We start from the raw sequence: 27,740 nt of genomic DNA on the forward strand, positions 1-27,740 counted from the left end.
TGAAACGCTTGGGACTCTTTAGCTTGGAGAAACGTCGACTGCGGGGTGACATGATAGAGGTTTACAAGATAATGCATGGAATGGAGAAAGTAGAGAAAGAAGTACTTTTCTCCCTTTCTCACAATACAAGAACTCGTGGGCATTCGATGAAATTGCTGAGCAGACAGGTTAAGACGGATAAAAGGAAGTACTTCTTCACCCAAAGGGTGATTAACATGTGGAATTCACTGCCACAGGAGGTGGTGGCGGCCACAAGTATAGCCACCTTCAAGAGGGGTTTAGATAAAAATATGGAGCACAGGTCCATCAGTGGCTATTAGCCACAGTGTATGGAGCACAGGTCCATCAGTGGCTATTAGCCACAGTGTATGTGTGTATATAACATTTTTTGCCACTGTGTGACACAGAGTGTTGGACTTGATGGGCCGTTGGCCTGATCCAACATGGCTTCTCTTATGTTCTTATGTTCTTATGTTCTTAACTCTGATAGTACAACATTTCAGGCAGACACACTGCTTAACAGCACGCCTTTTAATCTACACAAGCCAATCAGAAGCCCTGCTGGGCAAAAACTCCAACTAGCCCCACCCACTTTCTAAAAGCACCAGGAAAGGTGTTGGGAAGGTGCCGTGGTGCTACGTTGGGGTCCCCTGGTATAGCCAATAAATGTTACCTGCAAATACAGGATGTTGTCCTTAGCAATGGCTTCCATCAGGTCTTTATTGGGTGAGGACAAGTCTCCATTTACCCAACCAGCCTCAGCGGCAGCCTCCTGCCCCGTGTTTTTTGGCTTGGTCACCCTCTGTCGATAGAACAGCAGATAGGCCGTGTCCTTTGGGAAGAAGGAAGTCACGTTGCTCACTGACTCGAAAGACGAAAATGATACCCTGGTGTCATTGAAAAGGTACCATTGGATAGCAACGTCCAGCGGGTTTTCTGTGGCGGCCTTCCATGAGGCGTTCTTTGGGCCGCTTCCCGCAGGGGCATCTTCACACTCCCTGGCGTAACAATAGTAATGGCCGCTTTCTGAGGAGACTCCGGAATGTACCACCACGCTGCAGAGGTCATACACTACAGACGCAAAGCCGTCACATGACGTGGCGGGCCCAGCACTCCTCGCCGGGCCGGGGTCACTCAGCTCTTGGGTGGACGTCAGGACCGGTAGCTTCAACACCAACGGGACTGAGACGTTGTCGAGGATCTTCTTTCTCCTCATGGCTCTCAGGTCGAAGGAGAACCTCAGCAGGGTGAGGATGAGGTAGTGAGGCCCTTCCGTAAGCTCGGCCAGCTTCTCCGCGTCCTGAAGGGAAGCACAGTTCTCACAGTGATATCGGTTCTCTGCTGTCAGTGTCTCAGGCGATAAGAAATAATTTATCAAGTCAGGGACGGATCTGGAGGCCCTCGTGCCGCACCCTTGCTTCCATGACGACAGCACAGAGTCATCGTCAGACTTCACGCCAACAGTGTCCCTCTCGGACCTGAAAGGGAGAGATGTCTCTTGCCCTTCTGGTCTCAGGGTCTCAACCGGCAACATTTTGGAGGGATTTTCACCAGATGCGTGATGCTTCCCCGATCTCCTTGGCAAGTCCATCACCCACGTGGGAGTTTCGGCACTAGGCGGGACAGACTGTGGGCCCATCTCTTCTACCGGTAAAATCGAGGTCCCATTCGGTATAGGCACGTGCTTATCTGCTGGCGGGAAAGCCAGAGAGAGATCTGTGAAGGCTTCCTCTCTTGAAGAGACTTTTAGGCACTTCAGACAACGGATTTTTGTCGTGATTTTGCCACCAAACATTTTTTCCACCAGAGTCTTGTTCGTGGAGCGCCGTTGGTCGGCCTGAGATATCCAGGCTGACTCTTTGAGCTTCTGGTAAATTCTTCTTCCTGTTCTCTCTTCTTCATGTAACCTTTTTTGGGGAAGAATAAAATGCATCACATTGAGGGAATTCCTCCCCAGCCAAAATCCTACAAAACTGGTGTTGCTTAGTGGCTACCATGGCCAGTTAAGGCCCAGTTAAGAACATAAGAGAAGCCATGTTGGATCAGGCCAAAGGCCCATCCAGTCCAACACTCTGTGTCACACAGTGGCAAAAAATTTTATACATACACACACACTGTGGCTAATAGCCACTGATGGACTTCTGCTCCATATTTTTATCTAAACCCCTCTTGAAGGTGGCCATGCTTCTGGCCGCCATCATCTCCTGTGGCAGTGAATTCCACATGTTAATCACCCTTTGGGTGAAGAAGTACTGTGAGGAAAAGCCCCCTACTTTTCATACACATGGACATCATGATCACCAGTGTGGTTGCCAGGGTGCCTGGAGTTTTGACTCTCACACATCTGCTCTAAGAAGTGGACTTTGCCCACGGTTTCTAAGGCTTATGTGGATACTATAAGCCTCAGCTTTGCAGCAGCATTCTACATCTCTGAAGGGTGTTAGCCAGAACTACAGACATGCTCCAGCTGCTCCTTGTGTACCCAGTCTTGGCCGCTGCAGTGGAAGAAGCCAGGCCACCATGTTTCCAGCCTGTCTCCATGAACCAAAGGCTAACAGCAGAATCCATCTTGCTTTCCTGATCCAAGCATACCCTGCCAGGCTGGACTCATTCCTTCTCAGTGGGAAGATCATGTAATCACCCTGTGTCACCCTTTGCCTGCAAGCAACCCATTTGCCTCATGAATGGATTAATAGCCCAACTGTTAGTCCTGATTGTTTAGCAGAACCCTAGACAATGGATCCTGCCAGCAGAAGATGAGATAAGAGGAAGAACATCTCCTGTCTTCATCAAGTCTTTTTGTCTTACCCGGGTGATACCTAGGCCAGTATATGATTCCCTATTGTCACCTTCCCAGATAATCCCATTTAAACTTAAGTACCCAGCCATTCCCATTCTTACTCCAGTCTAATATCTTGGAGCCGCCTCAGGCAACTGTGCAGCTTGGAAATTTCCAGGTTCACAGGACTAAGGTGAAGTTCATTGGTTAAAGCTGACACCCAATTGGATGTCACCAAGGAACTCACCATTGGCTCTGCTGATGTCCTGCCTCCTTGGTCATCACAGAGCCTTCCCCCTGCTCCTCCCCAAGACCTCCCAGTCCCTGAAGGGTCTGAGGGAGTCTATTTAACCTCTGACCCAACTCCACTCATGTGTGCATCTAACAGTATCCCAGGTCCGCTGTCTAGATCCATCCCCAATTCTGGCCACAGTGTTGGGTCCATTTCCCCTGTCCTCTTATGTCGCCATTGGAAACCTTCCTGGAAGACTACGATGGTAAATATTACCCTGTCTGTTTATCCATATATGTTCCCCTATCAATCTATCCGTGTTTCCTAGACCTGTGTGAATGTGTGAGTGTTTTGTATTTTATCCTTGTGTGAAAGAACTATTATTCTAAATAAATTACAATTGGTTTTATTAAAATTAGAGTCCTTTTATTGAGCATCACTCTCTGAATGGTTGAGCCTGGTATACATTGATAAAAAGATTCCTATTAGGCCAGATGTCCATCTAACTAATTCCCCAATCTCATTTTGAGAGCATTTGGCCTTACAGTACTTCCTTTGATCCGTTTTAACGTGGCTCTGGGACTCTGAGTGGAGGGCGGAATATAAATCCAATGTCGTCATCTTCTTCTGATGTAGCCAATCCTCCAAGAGCTTACAAAAAGAGCCTTCTAAGCTCTTGGAGGATTAAGAACATAAGAGAAGCCATGTTAGATCAGGCCAACGGCCCATCCAGTCCAACACTCTGTGTCACACAGTGGCAAAAAATTTTATACATACACACACACTGTGGCTAATAGCCACTGGATGGACCTCTGCTCCATATTTTTATCTAAACCCCTCTTGAAGGTGGCTATGCTTGTGGCCGCCATCACCTCCTGTGGCGTTGGCCTTTTTTATTGCAAACGCACACTGTCTTGACATTTTTAGTGACATTTTTAGTGAGTTTTCAGTGAGTTCAAAGCTAGGTTCAAATCCCAGCATTCCAAGAAACACACTGAATGAACTTGGGCCTGTCGTGCTCTCTCATTTGTTGTAACAATACAATGGAAAAAGTATTGGGAGGGTTCGTGGCTCAGTGGCAGAGCGACTGCTTGGCATGCAGAAGGTCCCAGGTTCAATCCCCGGCATCTCCGGTTAAAAGCACCAGGCAGTAGGTGATGAGAAAGACCACAGCCTGAGACCCTGGAGAGCTGCTGTCCGTCTAAGTGGACAATGCTGACCTTGACAGAATAAGGTGGGGGTGTCAAACTCCTTTGTTATGAAGGCCAGACCTCACATAAATGAGACCTTGTTGGGTTGGGCCATGTGTGTGTCATAAAATGTAATGTCAGGTAGCAGAGATATAAAGGACAAGGGCAAACAAAATTAAAGATTTTTTGAAACTTAAAATATGCCTAAAAGATTACCATTTTTGCAACATTTTGTTTATTTAACAGTTTCTGATAACTGATTACCTTTTGCTCTGAATTACTACATCAAAATCTGGAGACAAGGTCTGTGTTGTAGCGATCCCGAGTATGCTGTTCAGGTGTGTGTTTAAGTTGTAAACCTACTTTTGATGACAGAAATCAACGTGGCGGATGAGGTTCATTGTGGCCAAGTGCAAAGTAATATACATTGGGGCCAAAAATCCCAGCTATAAAAACAAATTGATGGGGTGTGAACTGGCAGAGACTGACCAAGATAGAGATCTTGGGGTCGTGGTAGATAACTCACTGCAAATGTCAAGACAGTGTGCGATTGCAATAAAAAAAGGTCAACGCCATGCTGGGAATTATTAGGAAGGGAATTGAAAACAAATCAGCCAGTATCATAACGCCTCTGTATAAATCGATGGTGCGGTCTCATTTGGAGTACTGTGTGCAGTTCTGGTCGCCGCACCTCAAAAAGGATATCATAGCATTGGAGAAACTCCAGAAAAGGGCGATTTGAATGATTTAAGGTTTGGAACACTTTCCCTATGAAGAAAGGTTAAAACGCTTGGGGCTCTTTAGCTGGGAGAAACGTCGACTGCGGGGTGACATGAGAGAGGTTTACAAGATTATGCATGGGATGGAGAAAGCAGAGAAAGAAGTCCTTTTCTTCCTTTCTCACAATACAAGAACTCGTGGGCATTCAATGAAATTGCTGAGCAGCCAGGTTAGAACGGATAAAAGGAAGTACTTCTTCACCCAAAGGGTGATTAACATGTGGAATTCACTGCCACAGGAGGTGGTGGCGGCGGCTACAAGCATAGCCAGCTTCAAGAGGGGATTGGATAAACATATGGAGCAGAGGTCCATCAGTGGCTATTAGCCACAGAGGATTGTTGGAACTCTCTATCTGGGGCAGTGATGCTCTGTATTCTTGGTGCTTGGGGGGGGGGGCAAAGTGGAAGGGCTTCTAGCCCCACTTGTGAACCTCCTGATGGCACTTGGGTTTGTTTTTTTTTTGGCCACTGTGTAACACAGAGTGTTGGACTGGATGGGCCATTGGCCTGATCCAACATGGCTTCTCTTAAGTTCTTATGAAATCTCATGATCAATGCTTGGAGCCTAAGATCCAGGGGGAAACATGAAATGGCTGGGCATTGTGAGCTTTTGTACAAAAGTTGCTTCGTGTGCTGGCCAGCCAATGGAGAAAACAGAGGTTTTGCTCTGTAGCTCCTGTGCGATTGAGCAAGCCTGGCAAAACAAGCTGTGATGCAGAAGGAAGCAAGAAAGAGAGAAGGAAGCAGATGACAGTGAGTTGCTCGTGGGCCTGATAGCAGCTCCTTGGGGGCCTGATCCGGCCCTCAGGCCACACGTTTGACACCCCTGCCATAATATATCTAATTCCAGCCTGAGTGTCACCGTGAGGGAGAAGAAGATTCCAGGTTCAACCTACCGATCAAGGAGGTACTTGAGGTACTCGGAGCAGTCTTGCTGCGCCCCACGAGCAAACCAGGGAGGCCATGAAGCCAAGAGGAAGTTTTCAGGGGAGACGGCAGGCCGCTAGAAGCAGAGAATCAGAAAGGAAAGCAGAGAAATTAGAGGAAGCATTTGAAGCGTAGCTGAGCAGAGCGATGGAGAAATTAACCCTGGGCAGTGGGTAGAAAGTGACGTCTGATCCACGTCAGCTTTCCATCTAGCCCTCAAGCCACTTAGTCATTTTCCAAGCACCTCTGTCTGATGACTGACACCAGTTCCAAGCTCCCAAAAATTTAAGAAGAAAAGGGCAGGAGAGAGGAGCACAGCTGGGTCTCTGGTTGATTTTCAAAGCTCCGAGCTGCCCAGTGGCTCTTCCTGTTTCCAGCACCCATTTCCTGCTGGTACTTCCTGTTTCCCGTGCCCACTTCCTGCTGGTACTTCCTGTTTAAACACCCCAGCACCGATGGGGTGTTTAAATGGAGTGTGTGTGTCAGATTGCCGACGGGTCCCTTCATTTTTTGAGCGGGGTCGCCATTTTTTTTGGTTTTGCCCCCCCCTCAAAAAATATATCGATCCGGCCCTGCTAAAGCTCTAGCATTTAGGGTGTGTGGCCTAATATGCAAAGTAGTTCCTGCTACAAAAAAAAAAGCCTTGCGTGTAGGCCTCTTTTTGCAAGCTAGCTACCCAGGGGCTTTTGAGGGGAAGAGAGAAGGTTCTGGAATAAACACACGTTACCTGACTGTGCTCCAGGAAGGCAAAGAGCCACTGGAGTTTCGCCATCAAGGGCTGGGAGTTGTTCTCTGCCAAACTCAGCACCGAGCGCCTGAAGCTTGAAACAAAATTGTACAAAAAGAAACAGTCACCGAAACGTAGCCCCCATTTATCCTCAAAGGCACAGGCTGCCCAGACAGGAAACAAACAGACAGTCCTATTCCCCAAGCATCTGCCCCATATCCTAGACTACGGATCCCCTGCGTGGCACCCTCCTGGCACCCAACAAGTGCTTTTAAAAGTGGGTGGGGCTTAGGGTTGCCAGCCCCCAGGAGGGAGAAGAGGGTACCCCCATTTCACAAACTCCTACCCGCTAGTGTGTGTGTGGGGGAAAGCCCCGCCCCCAACAGCCACAACACGGCGCAGTGTCCCCAGTGCGATAATGTCACTTCCACATGACATCATCACATTGGGGATGTCGCCGGGGTGGAATTCTAGCAGGAGCTCCTTTGCATATTAGGCCACACACCCCTAATAAGAGCCAGTTTGGTGTAGTGGTTAAGTACGCAGGCTCTTATCTGGGAGAACCGGGTTTGATTCCCCACTCCTCCACTTGCACCTGTTGGAATGGCCTTGGGGCAGCCATAGCTCTCTTATCTGGGAGAACTGGGTTTGATTCCCCACTCCTCCACTTGCAGCTGCTGGAGTGGCCTTGGGTCAGCCATAACTCTCTTATCTGGGAGAACCGGGTTTGATTCCCCACTCCTCCACTTGCACCTGCTGGAATGGCCTTGGGTCAGCCATAGCACGCTTCTCTGGGAGAACTGGGTTTGATTCCCCCACTTTTCCACTTGCACCTGCTGGAATGGCCTTGGGTCAGCCATAGCTCTCTTATCTGGGAGAACCGGGTTTGATTCCCCACTCCTCCACTTGCACCTGCTGGAATGGCCTTGGGTCAGCCATAGCTCTGGCAGAGGTTGTCCTTGAAAGGGCAGCTGTTGTGAGCGTCCTCTCAGCCCCACCCACCTCACAGGGTGTTTGTTGCGGGGGAGGAAGATAAAAAAGATTGTGAGCCGCTCTGGGACTCTGAGTGGAGGGCGGAATATAAATCCAATGTCGTCTTCTTCTTCTGATGTAGCCAATCCTCCAAGAGCTTACAAAAAGAGCCTTCTAAGCTCTTGGAGGATTAAGAACATAAGAGAAGCCATGTTAGATCAGGCCAATGGCCCATCTAGTCCAACACTCTGTGTCACACAGTGGCAAAATTTTATATATATATATATATATATATACACACACACACACACACATATATATATATACACACACACACACACACATACACACTGTGGCTAATAGCCACTGATGGACCTCTGCTCCATATTTTTATCTAAACCCCTCTTGAAGGTGGCTATGCTTGTGGCCGCCACCATCTCCTGTGGCAGTGAATTCCACATGTTAATCACCCTTTGGGTGAAGAAGTACTTCCTTTTATCCGTTTTAACCTGTCTGCTCAGCAATTTCATCGAATGCCCACGAGTTCTTGTATTGTGAGAAAGGGAGAAAAGTACTTCTTTCTCTACTTTCTCTATCCCATGCATTATCTTGTAAACCTCTATCATGTCACCCCTCAGTCGACGTTTCTCCAAGCTAAAGAGCCCTAAGCGTTTCAACCTTTCTTCATAGGGAAGGTGTTCCAGCCCTTTAATCATTCTAGTTGCCCTTTTCTGGACTTTCTCCAATGCTATAATATCCTTTTTGAGGTGCGGCGACCAGAACTGCACACAGTACTCCAAATGAGACCTCACCATCGATTTATACAGGGGCATTATGATACTGGCTGATTTGTTTTCAATTCCCTTCCTAATAATTCCCAGCATGGCGTTGGTCTTTTTTATTGCAAATGCACACTGTCTTGACATTTTCAGTGAGTTATCTACCATGACCCCAAGATCTCTCTCTTGGTCAATCTCTGCCAGTTCACACCCCATCAACTTGTATTTGTAGCTGGGATTCTTGGCCCCAATGTGCATTACTTTGCACTTGGCCACATTGAACCGCATCTGCCACGTTGACGCCCACTCACCCAGCCTCAATAGATCCCTTTGGAGTTCCTCACAATCCTCTCTGGTTCTCACCACCCTGAACAATTTAGTGTCATCCACAAACTTGGCCACTTCACTGCTCACTCCCAACTCTACATCAGGGGTGTGTGGCCTAATATGCAAAGGAGCCCCTGCTAGAATTCCACCCCTAGATGTCACACACAGAAACGTTTCCACCCCCCACTCCCAGAATAGGGTTGTCAGATTCAGCTCCCGAAATATCTGGGGACTTTGTGGTGGGGAGCCAGAAGCAGAGTTGTGACAAGCACAAATGAAGTCTGAAGGGAGTTCTGGCCATCGCATTTAAAGGGACCACACTCCTTTTAAATGCCTTCCCCCATTGGAAATAACAGAGGATGAGGGCACCTTCTTTTGGGCCTCATAGAATTGGACCCCCAGTCCAATCTTTTGGAAACTTGGGGGAGGGGGGTGTTAGGAGAGGCAGCAGATGCTATGCTGCAAATTTGGTGCCTCTGCCTCAAAAAACAGCCCTTCCAAAGTCCCAGATGCCCTCGGATTGATTCTCCATTATACTCTATGGAGATCAGTCTCCATAGGGAATAATGGAGTGCCCAGCAGACATTTCCCTCCCGCTTCCCGCACCGTCTTTCTGACAATCCTGAAGCAGGAGGAGGGCCTCTAAACCTGCCCCCAACTGGAGATGGGCAACCCTATCCCATAAAGGTTCCTCGCACCCACCCCACTGGTGAGAGCCAAGAATCTGCGTCTTTGGGGTGGGTCTTTTGATTAGCGGTGTATGCAAGAAAACACTTTCAAACGATCTGTTCATTTTAAAAGCTGTTAAACAGAGCATCTGCCTGAAACATTGAAGAGTTACTGAAAGTTATGCACAGTCTCACTCTTTGACATGTTGTGGCTGGCTTCACCTCCTGTGGCAGCCATTTTGTGGCTGGTCCTGCCTTTTGCGGCAGCCATTTTGTGGTAGTGCCCAGCACCCTATGTCAGAATTCAGAAGCTGCCAACAGGCTAGAAAAAATTGGGAACCCCTGTCGCAGACATTTTCTCCCACCCCTCAAAAACGCCTTACCAATCTTTTTTTCAACAAGCTTACTCTGATTTCCCCAATACTTTTAACTCTGAAAGTGGACTGTGTACAACATAAACTTCAGAGCCGGATAATAACCACAAGTGGCTCATATTTCCTGATAAGAGCCACAAACCAGCAGCACAAAAAGCAAACTCATCAATTTGCAAGGAGGCCGAGGAAACAGAAACTGCGAGGACACGTACTCGGAGGCCATGAAAAGAGCTTGAATGATGCTGTTCATGTAGCAGGTGTTGCCCAGGTTAATCAACCCGATCTTCCCTGTTTCCGATTTGGAAGCCAGGCGGGGATAAAAACTGGCCAGTTCATTCTTCTGTGAGGTCCAAGCGTTCTGGCCGAGCAGGTGCTTAATGCGGTCTTCGTTTGGAATGGGAAGCGCCTCAAAAAGAAGACAAGAGAGGAGCGAGTTAGAAGAGGAACCACCTCTTTTAGAGTCGCCTGGTCACTGGCTTGCTCAAAAACATCCCGTATGTGTTTGTACGGTTCAAGCAGGACTCGAACCCAGAGCTCAAAAAATGACAATTTCAGCCGTATCAGCCATAAAAAAAGCACCAGTTACCTTTATGACTTCCACAACAGGCTCATAGAGGTCCGGGAATCCAGAGAAGCGGAAGAACATGCAGTGGATCAGTTCGGCCAGCTGTTCCAAGCAGCTGGTGGCTGAGTTGGAGTCTTCCCGGATTAAGGCGGACACCACACGAGGAATGTGCGGGAGGAGCTAAAGGGGGGCAAAGCAAAGTTGGTCTTGACAGACCCCAAGAGAGTCACCAGAAGCACCCACCATGCCAAAGAAGAGCTCTTAAACCCCTCACAATCCAGCCGAATAAAACTCGCTGGGTAACCTTGAGCCAGTCATGTTCTCTTAATCTAGCCTCACAGGGCGGGTGTGAGGATAGAACAGAGGGGAGGAGAATGACGTGGACCACTTTGGGGAGAAAAGCTATGGGCCTGGTTTAGAGTTGCCAACCTCCGGGTGGAGTCTAGAGACAACTGATCTCCAGATGGCAGCAGTCATGTCATGGGTCAGCCAGGGCTCAGCTACAGTGAGGTCTCCTCAGAGGAAGAGGAACCCTGTGCAGCCAGCTCGGAAGCCGTCCAGCAGAAAAAGGAGCAGCAGGCTTGCCAGGACTTAAAGCCAACAGCTGGGGCAGAACCACCTCCACCCTCCAGCCCGGATTCAGCAGGTGAAAGTCAGTTGACTGCTCCCAGCCCTCCCGGATCACCTGCACCTTTGGAACAAAGGCTGAGAGCTGAGCTACAGGTCAGATGACGAAGTGCACGCCTCCTGGCTCATCACCTGCTGCCTGGTGATGAGGAAGATGAATCTTTGCAGGAGTCCTGCAGCAGGACTATTGCTGAGCAGCTGGCTGGGGGTATGACACTTGGGCGTTGGGCTATAAAGCTTCCCGAGAGAGGCCTTTTGGCCTTGGAAGCAATACATTCCAAGCTGAACTGCCGGACACTGCCTGATTGATTCCTGAAACTCTGACCTTGGATCAAAGGACACTGCTTTGATTAAACTAAGAAACCCTGACCTTGGACTGCAGGACACCAGATTTGGGAAACTTCCTTTGGCTCTGCTATTTTGGGAAGCCGAACGAGACGCTGTAACCCAACACCAGAGCCTACACATCAATACAGATCAGTTCCCACGGAGGAAATGGCATACCCCAGTCTAGGGCTATTATTATTATTTATTGCGTTTGATGTACAACTTTAAAAAAACCCATATATATATATATAACAGGGGTGGCCAACGCTAGCTCTCCAGATGTTTTTTGCCTACAACTCCCATCAGCCCCAGCCATTGGCCATGCTGGCTGGGGCTGATGGGAGTTGTAGGCAAAAAAACATCTGGAGAGCTAGCGTTGGCCACCCCTGATGTATAAAATCAGTCCCATTAAAAAGATTACAAACCCTGATGCCGTCTTTAATGTGCTCATATTCAGTCATTACATCACATCAGGGGTAGGGGGATCCCCCCAAGAGGGGCTGGAGAGAAAAAGGTGCCAGTGCAGTAACCGTCGCTGCCTTACTCAAAGGCTTGGTGGAACTGCGGAACTTATGCAAAGGCTTGGCGGAACAGGCCCTGCAGAACTGTAAAAGATCCCACAGGGCCCTAATGCCTCCTGACAGAGCATTCCACCAAGTCGGGGCCAGGACTGAAAAGGTCCTGGCCCTTGTCGAGGACAGTCGGACCTCTTTCGGGCCGGGGATCACCAGCAGATTTCGACCAGTGGAGCATAACGCCCTTCCAGGGACATAGTGGAGGAGGCGGTCCCATAGATACGTCGGTCCCAGACCATCGGTTGCCAAGTCCTTCTGGCCACTAGCAGGGGATGAGGGAGTTGAGTTGCCAAATCCAGTTTGGGGAACTCCTGGATTTTGGGGGATGGAATCTGGGGAGGACAGGGACCTCAGTGGGGTACAATGCCCTAGAGTCCACCCTCCAAAACAACCGTTTTCTCCAAGCAATCTGACTTCTGTAGTCAGGAGATGAGCTGTAATTCGAGGTGATCCTCAGGTCCAGCTGGCACCCAACATCACACTGAGCTCCCTCCCCCTTCCCAAACTCTGCCCTCCCCAGGATCTGCCCCTAAAATCTCTAGGTATTTCCCAACCCAGAGCCGGCAACCCAAGTTTGGAACCAGGGTAGGGCTGCCACGTCCCCTCTTAGTCGCATGGAGTTGGGGGGTTGGATCTGGAGGAGAGGTCCATCAGTGGCTATTAGCCACGGGGTATAGATGGAACTCTCCGTCTGGGGCAGCGATGCTCTGTCTTCTTGGTGCTTGAGGGGGGGCAACCGTGGGAGGGCTTCTAGTGTCCTGGCCCTACTGGTGGACCTCCTGGTGGCACCTGGGTTTTTTGGCCACTGTGTGACACAGACTATTGGACTAGATGGGCCATTGGTCTGACCTAACATGGCTTCTCTTATGTTCTTATGATTTGGTGGGCATTCCGGGGGTGGGCTGGGGCATCAGGGACATTGCATGACAACATAACTGTTTGGGGTGGGGTTTCCCCCAGGTCATAAGAGCCTCACGGCGCAGAGCGGTAAAGCTGCAGTACTGCAGTCGGAGCCCTCTGCTCACGACCTGAGTTCGATCCCAGCGGAAGCTGGTTCAGGTAGCTGGCTTCAGGTTGACTCAGCCTTCCATCCTTCCGAGGTGGGTCCAATGAGTGCTGGGGGCAAAGCGTAGATGACTGGGGGAAGGCAATGGCAAACCACCCCGTAAAAAGTCTGCCGTGAAAACGTTGTGGAAGCAACGTCACCCCAGCGTCGAAAATGACTGATGCTTGCACAGGGGACTACCTGAATCGTTTTTTCCCCCCAGGCCAAAGCCCCCGAAAGCAAGGGAACCCCTACCAGGGTCTGGGAGCTAGCGACTTTAACCTGGGCCTGCTCGTTGTCATGGCACCTCAGTTGAGTTCTGGGCCTTACCAAGTGAAAGGCCTCATGGGAGTGCTGGAAGCTCAGCAGCATGTAACGCAGGATCACGAGCGCTCCCTCTCGCAGAATCGGATACAGCAGCTTGGAAAAGACCTACAGAAGAAAGAGGGACAAAAAAAATATTCTTTTGTAGCTACACAAAAGGAGGTGGGCAAGCTCGATCGCATCCCGCATCGTCCTGCTGACCAGGCATCAAGTAGATAACTCACTGAAAAATGCCAAGACAGTGTGCGACCGCAATAAATAGGCCAACTCTATGCGGGGAATTATTAGGAAGGGAACTGAAAACAAATCAGCCAGTATCATAATGCCCCTGTATAAATCGATGGTGCGGCCTCATTTGGAATACTGTGTGCAATTCTGGTCACCGCACCTCAAAAAGGATATTCTAGCACTGGATGTCCTGGTCCAGAAAGTGCAGAAAAGGGCAACTGGAATGATTTAAGGGTTGGAACACTTTCCCTATGAAGTAAGGTTAAAGCGCTTGGGGCTCTTTAGCTTGGAGAGACGTCGACTGAGGGGTGATACGATCAAGGTTTACACGATTATGCCTGAGGTAGAGAAAGAAATACTTTTCTCCCTTTCACACAATAAAAGAACTCGTGGACACTCAATGAAATTGCTGAGTAGTCGGGTTAGAACGGAAAAAAGGAAGTACTTCTTCACCTAAAGGGTGATTAAAACATGGAATTCACTGCCACAGGAGGTCATGGAAGCTACACGCATAGATGGCTTCAAGAGGGGATTGGATAAACATCTGGAGCAGAGGGTATTAGCCACAGTGTATTGTTAGAACTCTTTGTCTGGGGCAGTAACGCTCTATATTCTTGGTGCTTGAGGGGGGGGCCACAGTAGGAGGGCTTTTAGTGTCCTGGCCCCACTGGTGGACCTCCTGATGGCACCTGGTTTTCTGGGCCCTGTGTGACACAGAGTGTTGGACTGGATGGGCCATTGGCCTGATCCAACATGGCTTCTCTTATGTTCTTATGTGACACAGAGTGTTGGACTGGATGGGCCACTGGCCTGATCCAACATGGCTTCTCTTATGTTCTTATGTGACACAGAGTGTTGGACTGGATTGGACATTGTCCTGATCCAACATGGCTTCTCTTATGTTCTTATGTGACACAGAGTGTTGGACTGGATGGGCCATTGGCCAGATCCAACATGGCTTCTCTTATGTTCTTATGTGACACAGAGTGTTGGACTGGATGGGCCATTGGCCTGATCCAACATGGCTTCTCTTATGTTCTTATGTGACGCAGAGTGTTGGACTGGATGGGCCATTGGCCTGATCCAGCATGGCTTCTCTTATGTTCTTATGTGACACAGAGTGTTGGACTGGATGGGCCATGGCCTGATCCAACATGGCTTCTCTTATGTTCTTATGTGACACAGAGTGTTGGACTGGATGCGCCATTGGCCTGATCCAACATGGCTTCTCTTATGTTCTTATGTGACACAGAGTGTTGGACTGGATGGGCCATTGGCCTTATCCAACAGGGCTTCTCTTCGGTTCTTATGTGACACAGAGTGTTGGACTGGATGGGCCATGGCCTGATCCAACATGGCTTCTCTTATGTTCTTATGTGACACAGAGTGTTGGACTGGATGCGCCATTGGCCTGATCCAACAGGGCTTCTCTTCGGTTCTTATGTGACACAGAGTGTTGGACTGGATGGGCCATTGGCCTGATCCAGCATGGCTTCTCTTATGTTCTTATGTGACACAGAGTGTTGGACTGGATGGGCCATGGCCTGATCCAACATGGCTTCTCTTATGTTCTTATGTGACACAGAGTGTTGGACTGGATGCGCCATTGGCCTGATCCAACATGGCTTCTCTTATGTTCTTATGTGACACAGAGTGTTGGACTGGATGGGCCATTGGCCTTATCCAACAGGGCTTCTCTTCGGTTCTTATGTGACACAGAGTGTTGGACTGGATGGGCCATGGCCTGATCCAACATGGCTTCTCTTATGTTCTTATGTGACACAGAGTGTTGGACTGGATGCGCCATTGGCCTGATCCAACATGGCTTCTCTTATGTTCTTATGTGACACAGAGTGTTGGACTGGATGGGCCATTGGCCTTATCCAACAGGGCTTCTCTTATGTTCTTATGTGACACAGAGTGTTGGACTGGATGGGCCACTTGCTTGATCCAACATGGCTTCTCTTATGTTCTTAAACAGACCTTGTGCCTTCTCTGCTTTGCGGAACAAACTCCCCACAGATGTGAGGGGAGGGGGGCCCTGTCTTTAATTAGGAAGTACTGTAGGATCATTTAATCTCCCAGGACTTCTAATGAGGTATAAAGTGAAGCTATCTTCTTTGGTTCCTTGACGTGGTCAGTTGTTGGCTTCAACTGGTAATGTTTTTCATTATGGTTTGTATGGTATCCTGACCTGGCTAGCCCAGGCTAACCCAATCGCATCAAACCTTGGAAACGATGAAAGTTTGGCTCCGATTAGCCCTTGGATTGGAAACCACTGAAGAACTTTATAGTGTTACTATAACAGGGGTGGCCAAACTTGCTTGATGTAAGAGCCGCATAGAATACAGTCATCAGTTTAAGAGCTGTAAGACATGAACGTCAGATGTTTGAGAGAAGGAAGGGAGGGAGGGAGGGAGGGAGGGAGGGAGGGAGGGAGGAAGGAAGGAAGGAAGGAAGGAAGGAAGGAAGGAAGGAAGGAAGGAAGGAAGGAAGGAAGGAAGGAAGGAAGGAAGGAAGGAAGGAAGGAAGGAAGGAAGGAAGGAAGGAAGGAAGGAAGGAAGGAAGGAAGGAAGGAAGGCTAATAGATGTGAGAAAGAACGGTGGGAAGAAAGCAACTTTAACTTTAAGTGCATTTTTTCAAGTCACTGGCTGGCTTGGCTTGGAGAAGTGATATTAAAGAGAGAAATCCCTTCTCCAAGAAAACCGACAGGGTGGTGGGCTCTTCGAGAGCCACACAATATGTGTGAAAGAGCCACATGTGGCTCCCGAGCCACAGTTTGGCCACCCCTGTACTATAAATTGGCTGCATCTTGACAACACCTTCCACCACCTTGGAAGTCAGCAGCACTCCAAAAAGCACAGAATTCCTCAATCTCATCGGACCTTGGAAGTCAAGTAGAGTCGGCCATGGGTAGGACGCGGATGGGAGACCACCCCGGAAGTCCAGGGTTACAACCCAAAGGCAGAAAATGGCCAACCATGTCTGTTCATCTCTTGCCTTGAAAACTCTACGGGGGTCGCCATAAGTTGGCTGCGAATCGCTGGCACTTCCCACCACCCCCAAACCCCATGACACAGGGAAGGGCAGGAAACGTTTTGATAAAGAAACAGACCTTCTCAATTTTGGAAAGGGTGACTTCGATCAAGATGCTGAACTTCTTCACAGCAGCCAGGCTCTTCAACAAGGCTATGATCCATTTGTCTATGTTCTTCCCCAGCGGCCAAGAGACCCATTCAATCATCCTGCAAGAAGAAAGAAGCGGGGGGGGAGAAATATAGAAATAGAAGTGTCTGAGGGCTTGAACGTAAGAACATAAGAGAAGGCATGTTGAATTAGGCCAATGGCCCCTCCAGTCCAACAGTCTGTATCCCACAGTGGCCAAACCCCAGGTGCCATCAGAGGTCCACCAGTGGTGCCAGGACACTAGAAGCCCTCCCACTGTGCCCCCCAAGCACCAAGAATACAGAGCATCACTGTCCCAACCATATGAACATAAGAGAAGCCATGTTGGATCAGGCCAATGGCCCATCCAGTCCAATACTCTGTGTCACACACTGGCCAAAACCCAGATGCCATTGGAGGTCCACTAGCGGGTCCAGGACCCCAGAATCTCACCCACTGTGGCCCCCCACAAGCACCATGAATACAGAGCATCACCACCCCAGACATATGAACATAAGAGAAGCCATGTTGGATCAGGCCAATGGCCCATCCAGTCCAACACTCTGTGTCACACAGTGGCTAAAACCTAGATGCCATCAGGAGGCCAACCAGTGGGTCCAGGACTCCAGAATCCCACCCACTGTGGCCCCCCCAAACACCAAGAATACAGAGCATCACAGCACCAGACATACGAACATAAGAGAAGCCATGTTGGATCAGGCCAATGCCCCCCCCCCCCCCCCCCCGTCCAACACTCTGTGTCACGCAATGGCCAGAATGCAGGTGCCATCTGGAAGTCCACCAGTGGGGTCAGAACCCCAGAAGTCCTCCCACTGTGGCCCCCCCACAAGCACCAAGAATACAGAGCATCACTGCTCCAGACAGAGAGTTCTATCTATACCATGTAGATAAGAGCCACTGATGGACCTCAGCTCCATGTGTTTACCCAGTCCCCTTTTGAAGTCACCACTTCCTGCAGTAGTGAATTCCACATCTTAATTATAAGAAGAGATTGGATTTATACCCTGCCCTCTCCTACCCAAAGGAGTCTCAGAGTGGCTGACCATCACCTTTCCTTCCTCTCCCCACAACGGACACCCTGTGAGGTAAGTGAGGCTGAGGTAGCTCTGCGAGAACCAGGGGTGGAATTCTAGCAGGAGCTCCGTTGCATATTAGGCCACCTCCCCCAATGTAGCCAATCCTCCAAGAGCTTACAAAAAAGAGCCTTGCAAGCTCTTGGAGGAATGGCTACATTGGGGGTGTGTGGCCTAATATGCAAAGGAGCTCCTGCTTGAATTCCACCCCTGACGAGAACTGTGACTGACCCAAGGCCATTCCAGCAGCTGCAAGTGGAGGAGTGGGGAATCAAACCCGGTTCTCCCAGAGAGGAGAGCTCTGGCTGACCCAAGGCCATTCCAGCAGGTGCAAGTGGAGGAGTGGGGAATCAAACCCGGTTCTCCCAGATAAGAGAGCTATGGCTGACCCAAGGCCATTCCAACAGCTGCAAGTGGAGGAGTGGGGAATCAAACCCGGTTCTCCCAGATAAGAGAGCTATGGCTGACCCAAGGCCATTCCAGCAGGTGCAAGTGGAGGAGTGGGGAATCAAACCCGGTTCTCCCAGATAAGAGAGCTCTGGCTGACCCAAGGACATTCCAGCAGCTGCAAGTGGAGGAGTGGGGAATCAAACCCGGTTCTCCCAGATAAGAGAGCTCTGGCTGACCCAAGGCCATTACAGCAGCTGCAAGTGGAGGAGTGGGGAATCAAACCCGGTTCTCCCAGAGAGGAGAGCTCTGGCTGACCCAAGGCCATTCCAGCAGCTGCAAGTGGAGGAGTGGGGAATCAAACCCGGTTCTCCCAGATAAGAGAGCTCTGGCTGACCCAAGGCCATTCCAGCAGCTGCAAGTGGAGGAGTGGGGAATCAAACCCGGTTCTCCCAGATAAGAGAGCTCTGGCTGACCCAAGGCCATTCCAGCAGCTGCAAGTGGAGGAGTGGGGAATCAAACCCGGTTCTCCCAGAGAGGAGAGCTATGGCTGACCCAAGGCCATTCCAGCAGGTGCAAGTGGAGGAGTGGGGAATCAAACCCGGTTCTCCCAGAGAGGAGAGCTATGGCTGACCCAAGGCCATTCCAGCAGGTGCAAGTGGAGGAGTGGGGAATCAAACCCGGTTCTCCCAGATAAGAGAGCTCTGGCTGACCCAAGGACATTCCAGCAGCTGCAAGTGGAGGAGTGGGGAATCAAACCCGGTTCTCCCAGATAAGAGAGCTCTGGCTGACCCAAGGCCATTCCAGCAGCTGCAAGTGGAGGAGTGGGGAATCAAACCCGGTTCTCCCAGAGAGGAGAGCTATGGCTGACCCAAGGCCATTCCAGCAGGTGCAAGTGGAGGAGTGGGGAATCAAACCCGGTTCTCCCAGATAAGAGAGCTCTGGCTGACCCAAGGACATTCCAGCAGCTGCAAGTGGAGGAGTGGGGAATCAAACCCGGTTCTCCCAGATAAGAGAGCTCTGGCTGACCCAAGGCCATTCCAGCAGCTGCAAGTGGAGGAGTGGGGAATCAAACCCGGTTCTCCCAGAGAGGAGAGCTATGGCTGACCCAAGGCCATTCCAGCAGGTGCAAGTGGAGGAGTGGGGAATCAAACCCGGTTCTCCCAGATAAGAGAGCTCTGGCTGACCCAAGGCCATTCCAGCAGCTGCAAGTGGAGGAGTGGGGAATCAAACCCGGTTCTCCCAGATAAGAGAGCTCTGGCTGACCCAAGGCTATTCCAGCAGCTGCATGTGGAGGAGGGGGGAATCAAACCCGGTTCTCCCAGAGAAGAGAGCTCTGGCTGACCCAAGGCCATTCCAGCAGCTGCAAGTGGAGGAGGGGGGAATCAAACCCGGTTCTCCCAGATAAGAGAGCTCTGGCTGACCCAAGGACATTCCAGCAGCTGCAAGTGGAGGAGTGGGGAATCAAACCCGGTTCTCCCAGATAAGAGAGCTCTGGCTGACCCAAGGCTATTCCAGCAGCTGCATGTGGAGGAGTGGGGAATCAAACCCGGTTCTCCCAGAGAAGAGAGCTCTGGCTGACCCAAGGCCATTCCAGCAGCTGCAAGTGGAGGAGGGGGGAATCAAACCCGGTTCTCCCAGAGAAGAGAGCTCTGGCTGACCCAAGGACATTCCAGCAGCTGCAAGTGGAGGAGTGGGGAATCAAACCCGGTTCTCCCAGATAAGAGAGCTCTGGCTGACCCAAGGCTATTCCAGCAGCTGCATGTGGAGGAGTGGGGAATCAAACCCGGTTCTCCCAGAGAAGAGAGCTCTGGCTGACCCAAGGCCATTCCAGCAGCTGCAAATGGAGAAGCGGGGAATCAAACCCGGTTCTCCCAGAGAAGAGAGCTCTGGCTGACCCAAAGCCATTCCAGCAGCTGCAAGTGGAGGAGTGGGGAATCAAACCCAGTTCTCCCAGAGAAGAGACCTCTGGCTGACCCAAGGCCATTCCAGCAGCTGCAAGTGGAGGAGTGGGGAATCAAACCCGGTTCTCCCAGAGAAGAGAGCTCTGGCTGACCCAAGGCCATTCCAGCAGCTGCAAGTGGAGGAGTGGGGAATCAAACCCGGTTCTCCCAGAGAGGAGTCCACGCACTTAACCGCTACACCAAACTGGCTCTCTTTGGGTGAAGAAGTTCCTGTTTGACAAGCCTGTGGGATTCTTAAGGTCATTCCAAACTGTCCTTCCATCTCTTGGCTGAACTGAACTGCATTCCCCGGGTTCTGCTTCATGCCTCGCTAATGGCAGGAGCAGAAGAGGGCTGAGAGGAACGGAAGCCCCCACTCTATCCAGGGCTAAATTTAGAAGCTGGCCGGCAGGCCTCTTGGCGGGAGTATCCCCAGGTAACATCTGCCACTAGCTCCCTAGGAGAAAACAGCCGGTTGGGAGGGAGGGAAGAACACGTCTGGATGCAACCGTTGCTTCGGGGGTATGTCAGCTGAGCAGGAAGAGTTACTTGCAAATTACGAGCCTGAAGGAGAAAGACTGTCTGGCTCCACTATGGAAATTATGCTTGGTTTATACAGGTCAGGGAAATAGCCCTTTGCTCATAAACTGTGGCACAGGAGAAAACACAGAACTGGAAGGGACCCCAAGAGTCATCTAGTCCAACCCCCGTCTTCCAATCTGCCTAAATTCACAGCGGCTGACTTTTATTAGGGTGGTTTTTCATTAGGAAGTTACTCTCACAGGAGAGGGGTAGCGGGAACGCACAGGAATGCAGTTCTGGCTGGCTTGGTGTCAGGGGCGAGGCCTAATATGCAAATGAGTTCCTGCTGGGCTTTTTCTACAAAACAGTTTCCGGCTCGACATTAGGAAGAGCTTCCTGACCGTTAGAGCGGTTCCTCAGTGGAACAGGGAGGTGGGGGGCTCTCCTTCCTTGGAGGTTTTTCAACAGAGGCTAGATGGCCATCTGACAGCGATGAAGGTCCTGTGAATTTAGGGGGAGGTGTTGGTGAGTTTCCTGCATTGTGAAGGGTTGGACTAGATCAGGGGTGGCCAATGGTAGCTCTCCAGATGTTTTTTGCCTACAACTCCCATCAGCCCCAGCCAGCATGGCCAATGGCTGGGGCTGATGAGAGTTGTAGGCAAAAAAACATCTGGAGAGCTAGCGTTGGCCACCCCTGGACTAGATGACCTTGGAGGTCCCTTCCGACTCTATGATTCTAGGGACAACACTCTGGTTTGGGGGCAGAAACTGCCAGCATCACTTGTGAGAACCCAGTCCCAGGCTTTTTTTACCCCCAAAAGCCCCTCTTTACCTGTCAATCGCCGTCATCATCTGTACATTCGATATGCTGTCGTCATTGGTGAGGTTTCGTAAGATTCCGTCCATGAGTTCCAGAGGAACGTGCTGAACCACGCTGGCTAAGGCAATGGAGGGCGGCTCCTGCTCCTCTGCAAGACAAAGGAGGCCCAGGCAGAAGAAATGAAAAAGAAATCCTGTGTTTTGACTGGAGGAGGAGAGGAGGGGGAGGAGGAAGAAGAGACGGAGGAAAAGGAGGAGGAGAAAGAGGAAAAGATGGAGGAGGAAGAGGAGGAGGAGAAGGAGAAGGAAAAGAAGGAGGAGGAGAAGGAGGAGGAAAAGGAGGAGGAGGAAAAGGAGGAGGAAGAGGAGGAGGAGGAAAAGGAGGAGGGAGAGGAGGAGGAGAATGAGGAGGAAAAGGAGGAGGAGGAAAAGAAGGAGGAGGAAGAGGAGGAGGAAGAGGAGGAGGAGAGAATGAAAAGGAAAAAGAGGAGGGGGAGGAGGAGGAAAAGAAGGAGGAAGAGGAGGAGGAGGAGAAAAGGAGGAGGAGAAAGAGAAGGAGGAGGGGGAGGAAGAGGAGGAGGAAAAGAAGGAGGAAGAGGAGGAGGAGGAGAAGGAGAAAGAAGGAGGAGGAGAAAGAGAAGGAGGAAAAGGGGGAGGAGGAGGGGGAAAGAAGGAGGAAGAAGAGGAGGAGGAGGAGGAGGAGGAGGAGAAAGAGGGAGGAGAAAGAGAAGGAGGAAGAAGAGGAGGAGGGGGAGGAGAAAAAGGAGAAGGATGCAGATTTATACCCCACCCTTCTCTCTGAATCAGTGGCCACAATCTCCTTTACCTTCCCCCCTCCCCCACAACAGGCACCCTGTGAGGTGGATGGGGCTGATAGGGCTCTCCCAGCAGCTGCACTTTCAAGGACAACTCCTACGAAAGCTATGGCTGACGGAAGGCCGTTCCAGTAGGTGCAAGTGGAGGAGTGGGGAATCAAACCCGCTTCTCCCAGATAAGAGTTCACGCACTTTACCACACCACCAAACTGGTTTTCAGAAGCCCTGCGAGAAAAGGGAATGTTTGGTTTGGAGAAGAGGAGGCGGAGGGGGGACATGATGGCTCTCTTGAAGTCTCTGAAGGGCTGTCGCTTCGAGGGGGGCAGGGAGCTGTTCCTGCAGGCAGCAGAGGAGAGGAATCGCAACAACGGGAAGGGCAGGAAGGCACTGACTAGATATTAGGGAAACCTTTTTTACCGCCAGAGCTGTTCCACAGTGGAATCTAGGGAGGTGTTGAGCTCCCCCTCCCAGGCAGTGGCTGGGCATACACTTGTCAGAGATGCTGTAGGCGAGGAGTGGCCAAACTGTGGCTCAGAAGCCACATGTGGCTCTTCCACATACATTGTGTGGCTTTTGAAGCTTCCATCGGCTGAATTGGAGAAGGCATTTCTCTCTTTAAATCACTCATCCGAGTCAAACCAGCCAGTGGCTTGGAGAAAGCATTTAAAGTTGCTTTCGTTCCGCCTCTCCCTCCCTCCTGTCCATCTATTTTCCTTCCTTCCTTCAGGTCCAATTCTATGAAAGAAGGTGCCCCTATCCATTATTTCTAACAGAGGGAAGGCATTTGAAAGGTGTGCGGTCCCTTTCAATGTGATGGCCAGAACTCCCTTTGGAGTTCAATGAGGCTTGTCACACCCTTGCTCCTGGCTCCACCCCCAACGTCTCCTGGCTCCACCCCCAACGTCTCCTGGCTCCACCCCCAACATCCCCAGATATTTCTTGAATTGGACTTGGCAACCTTACTTGTTTATGAATCAGCACAGTGCAGGAATTAATTCTCTCTGGAGGTCATCATGAATTAAATAATTAAATTATTACATGGCGGGTGACTCCAACTCCCACGAGGCTGTGCAAAACCACGCCTACATTAATAAGGGCTTAGAACCGGAGTCCTCAACATGGTGTCTGTGGGCGCCACAGCACCCCTTGACCTGTTTCCTGGGGTCTGCCAAGTGTTTTTGGGAAGTGGGTGGAGCCGGGTGCAGAGTTTGCTCAGCAGGGCTTCAGATTGGCTGTGCAGATGTTTAAGAAGTTGCTTTCGCAGCACTTGCCACCACAGCACAAAAATCCTCCCTGCGACTGACGTTATGCTGTGTGGATGCAAGGAAATGTTTTAAAATCAATACGCTCGTTTTAAAAGGCACTGTGAAGCAGAGCGTCTGCCTGAAATGTTGAAGAGCTGCCGTTTGAGTTTTGCTAACCTCACTCCCTAACAAGGAGAAGGAGATTTAGGGTTGCCAATCCCCAGGTGGGGGCATGGGATCTGCCAGTTTGAGGCCCTCCCCCTGCCTCAGAAAGCGGGGGGAGGGGAGGGAAATGTCTGCCGGCTGCTCCATTATTCACTATGGAGACCAATTCCCATAGGGTATGATGGAGAATTGATCTGTTGATATCTGGGGCTCTAGGTGAGCTGTTTTCTGAGGTAGAGGCACCAAATTTTCAGCATAGCATCAGCTCCCACTGATAGACCTCCTGATGGCACCTGGGTTTTTTGGCCACTGTGTGACACGGAGTGTTGGACTAGATGGGCCATTGGCCTGATCCACCATGGCTTCTTTTATGTTCTTATGTGACCCAGAGTGTTGAACTGAATGGGCCATTGGCTTGATCCAACATGGCTTCTCTTATGTTCTTATGTGACACAGAGTGTTGGACTGGATGGGCCACTGGCCTGATCCAACATGGCTTCTCGGATGTTCTTATGTGACCCAGAGTGTTGAACTGAATGGGCCATTGGCTTGATCCAACATGGCTTCTCTTATGTTCTTATGTGACACAGAGTGTTGGACTGGATGGGCCATTGGCCTGATCCAACATGGCTTCTCGGATGTTCTTATGTGACACAGAGTGTTGGACTGGATGGGCCATTGGCCTGATCCAACATGGCTTCTCTTATGTTCTTATGTGACATAGAGTGTTGGACTGGATGCAGCCTCATGTAGTTACTGGAAGTTCACGCAGGAAATGACAAAGGGCAGCTCTAGGAATTGTCAGAAACTCTATAGTGAAAATACAAAGATTCAGGTGATTCCTAGAGCTACTCTTCATCACTTCCTGTAAGAGCCAGTTTGATGTAGTGGTTAAGTGTGCAGATTCTTATCTGAGAGAACTGGATTTGATTCCCCACTCCCCCACTTACAGCTGCTGGAATGGCCTTGGGTCAGCCATAGCTCTTGTAGGAGTTGTCCTTGAAAGGGCAGCTGCTGTGAGAGTCCTCCCAGGCCCACCCACCTCACAGGGCGTTTGTTGGGGGGGATGAAGACAAAGGAGATTGTAAGCCGCTCTGAGTCTCTGATTCAGAGAGAAGGGCAGGGTATAAATCTGCAGTCTTCTTCTTCTTCTTAAAGTACACAAGCTGCTTTTCATTTTTCTCTTGCTGTCACTTGGAGCAGCAGCAGGATCTCAGCAACCCTTCACATTCATGACCCAGCTTAATTCTCAGTAGCTAAGCTCGCCAGCAGCAAAATTTAATCCACCCTCTTGTATTCCCAGATATACCCCTGCTTTACTTTTTTCCAGCCAAGTAAACAATTGCACCCAACACTACAAGCAAGAACCAATTTGTTCTATTAATCCCAGACGCTGGAGACATCAGTACAACTGAAAGAAAAACTTAAGTCCAGATGCTAGGGACATTGTGGCAAGTGAGGGCAAACCCTATTTGTCCTACCGCAGATACCAGAGGCAACCCTTCCTTGTCCTACAACAGATACAGGGGAAACTGACAAATAAAGGCCGAACCTACTCACCTATGCCAAATCCTGGAGCATCTTGGGAAGGGAAGGGAAGGGAAGGGAAGGGAAGGGAAGGGAAGGGAAGGGAAGGGAAGGGAAGGGAAGGGAAGGGAAGGGAAGGGAAGGGAAGGGGCCATTGGGAATACTGTGGAAAGTGAGGGCAAAAAATGCCCTCCTGTTCTGGATACTGACGATACCACAGCAAACAAGGGTAAATTGTATCCTTGTAATCCCAGATATCGGGGAGACTGTGGGAAGGGAAGGCAAAAATTTGCCATCTCATGATAAATCCTGGAATACCATGGGAATTGAGGACAAAGTATGCCCTCCTAATTGTGGACATCATCTGGGCAATCGTATATTGACTCTGTATGTAGAGAGGGCTATTGTATGTGCAATAGGCCTCTCTACATACAGAGTCAATATACGATTAGGGGTGGCCAAACTTGCTTAATGTAAGAGCCACACAGAATAAGATGTCAGATGTTTGAGAGCTGCAAGGCATGAGCGTCAGATGTTTGAGGGAGGGAGGGAGGGAGGAAGGAAGGAAGGAAGGAAGGAAGGAAGGAAGGAAGGAAGGAAGGAAGGAAGGAAGGAAGGAAGGAAGGAAGGAGAGAGGTGGAAAGAAAGCAACTTTAACTTTAAATGTACTCTCCAAGCCGCTGACTGATTTAAAGAAAGAAAATCCTTCTCCAATTACGTAGTGGTGAGGGGCTTCAAGAGCCATACAATATGTGTGAAAGAGCCGCAGTTTGGCCACCCCTGCAATAGCCCTTCTAAATATACACACACAACCTGCCACAATTCTGGTCATTTTTCTTGTAATACTACTAAACCCATGTTGCAGTTCCAACACACACTCAGCATCCTTACCCACAGAAGAAATTATAGTGAAGAGTTCTTTCAAGGACGGGAGAATGGAGGACATCTGAGCCTTCCAGATTTTCTGCAGCAAGCTGCTGACTTTGATTACGTGGTCTAGAAAATCCACAATGGCCTCTTCTCTTCCCGAGACAGTGCGGAACTGCCCAATGCACCGGATGAGCTGTTGGCAGAAGAGGGCTTGGCGTTTGCCAGTGGGGATACATTGGGGGTACTGGGTCAAGAGCTTGCTGATTTTCACACACTGTTTCAGCCCCGGCCTCTCGCAGACTTTCCGGAGAACCTCAACCCTCAGGAGGCTGAAAATGTCATTGGCTGACGGCCTGTCCAAAACAAAGGGCAGCCCAAGTTGGATATAGTCCAGCACGTACAGGCTCCTTTTCCCGAGGGAGCCGTAACCCTCTTGGAGGAGACTTAAGAGGAAATGGACATTGAAGAACTCCTCAAACGCCTCTTGGTGGTAGTGGCCGCAAACTTCCAAGAGCTCTTTTCCTACCGACCTCTTGAACTTGGTGTCTCCGACGAGGAAAATTTTGGTGGACAGCTCCAGCATCGACCAACACTGCTCGCTGTCCATGGGCTGCTTTGAAGCGTCGATGACCCGCCGCACCAAGCCCTGCTTCATGTGGTCAGGATATGAAGAATTCAAGATGGCTTCAAGGATCTTATCCATATCGACTTCCAGATGCTGAAAGAAAGGCAGACATTGGGGAGTTCAGTTCACACTTGAGCTGCCTTATGCTGAATCGGACCTCTGGTCTATCAAGGTCAGTCAGACCTCCAGCAGCTCTCCAGGGTTTCAGGGAGAGGTCTCTCACATCTCCTATGCCTGGTTCTTTAACTGGAGATGCTGAGGACTCCTGGGACCTTCTACAAGCCAAGCAGATGCTCTACCGCTGAGCCGTGGCCCATTCTCCTTGATTTACACTGAATCAGATCATCAGGTGAGAGGTGATATGATCACCATCTTCAAGTACTTATAGAGGATGGTGTGGAATTGTTTTCTGTTGCCCCAGAAGGCAGGACGAGGGTTGAAATTAAATCAAAAGAGTTTCCAGCTCAACATTAGGAAGAACTTCCTGACCGTTAGAGCGGTTCCTCAGTAGAACAGGCTTCCTCAGGAGGTGGTGGGCTCTCCTTCCTTGGATGGGGAGGGAGGGAGAGGTGGAAAGAAAGCAACTTTAACTATAAATGAATTCTCCAAGCCACCAACTGGTTTGGCTTGGAGAAGTGGCTGGCTGATGAGGCGCCTGGGGCAGTGTGAAAGAGCCACATGCAGGGAATTTTTTTAGCAGGAACGCACAGGAACACAGTTCCGGCTGACTTGGTGTCAGGTCTAATATGCAAATAAGTTCCTGCTGGGCTTTTTCTACCAAAAAAGCCCTGGCCACGTGTGACTGCCGAGCCACAGTTTGGCCACTCCGGTGTATATACTGCATTTAACCCTCCCTCCCCTCAAAAAGGGGAAGACGCTTCCAGAAACTATTTTCACCGGCTCACCTCATCGAATTAAATCCATCACTGCCTTGGGAACAGTAAGCAGACCGTTTCTTTTATGGAGGGGGGGGGGAAATCCTATATAAACGAGCGCGACCTGATGATAGAAGTGCCTTCTTTTGCTTACCCATCCAATTTCGTGTCGTGGGAGAGATTCTTTGATCCGTCCTGCTTCATCTCCCCCGGGGCCTGCCGTAGCATCAACCAAAGCTGAGA

General features: G+C 50.2%; 1 protein-coding gene across 1 annotated transcript; it reads right to left on the reverse strand.

The window, feature by feature from the left end:
• Nucleotides 1-595: 595 nt before the first annotated feature.
• Nucleotides 596-27,740, reverse strand: USP35 (ubiquitin specific peptidase 35). The gene is made up of 10 exons (XM_060235053.1): nucleotides 27,652-27,740; nucleotides 26,019-26,715; nucleotides 21,390-21,525; nucleotides 16,562-16,691; nucleotides 13,224-13,325; nucleotides 10,341-10,499; nucleotides 9,967-10,160; nucleotides 6,635-6,728; nucleotides 5,877-5,983; nucleotides 596-1,907 (listed from the first exon to the last, which is right to left on the reverse strand). Exons 2-10 carry the CDS (start codon nucleotides 26,698-26,700, stop codon nucleotides 596-598), a joined length of 2,916 nt encoding a protein of 971 aa, XP_060091036.1. The 5' UTR covers nucleotides 26,701-26,715; nucleotides 27,652-27,740.

This window comes from Heteronotia binoei, chromosome 3 (assembly GCF_032191835.1).
Source record: "Heteronotia binoei isolate CCM8104 ecotype False Entrance Well chromosome 3, APGP_CSIRO_Hbin_v1, whole genome shotgun sequence".
Classification (NCBI taxonomy): Eukaryota; Metazoa; Chordata; class Lepidosauria; order Squamata; family Gekkonidae; genus Heteronotia; species Heteronotia binoei.

Excerpts from the sequence above, each read along its gene's own strand:
- USP35 (XM_060235053.1), bottom strand. The coding sequence starts at position 26,700 with ATGGATAAGATCCTTGAAGCCATCTTGAATTCTTCATATCCTGACCAC. Across the intron at positions 16,692-21,389 it reads ATGATGACGGCGATTGACAG|GATGATTGAATGGGTCTCTT; the intron begins GTAAAGAGGGGC and ends TTCTTCTTGCAG. Across the intron at positions 6,729-9,966 it reads GCTCTTTTCATGGCCTCCGA|CTTCAGGCGCTCGGTGCTGA; the intron begins GTACGTGTCCTC and ends TTTTGTTTCAAG.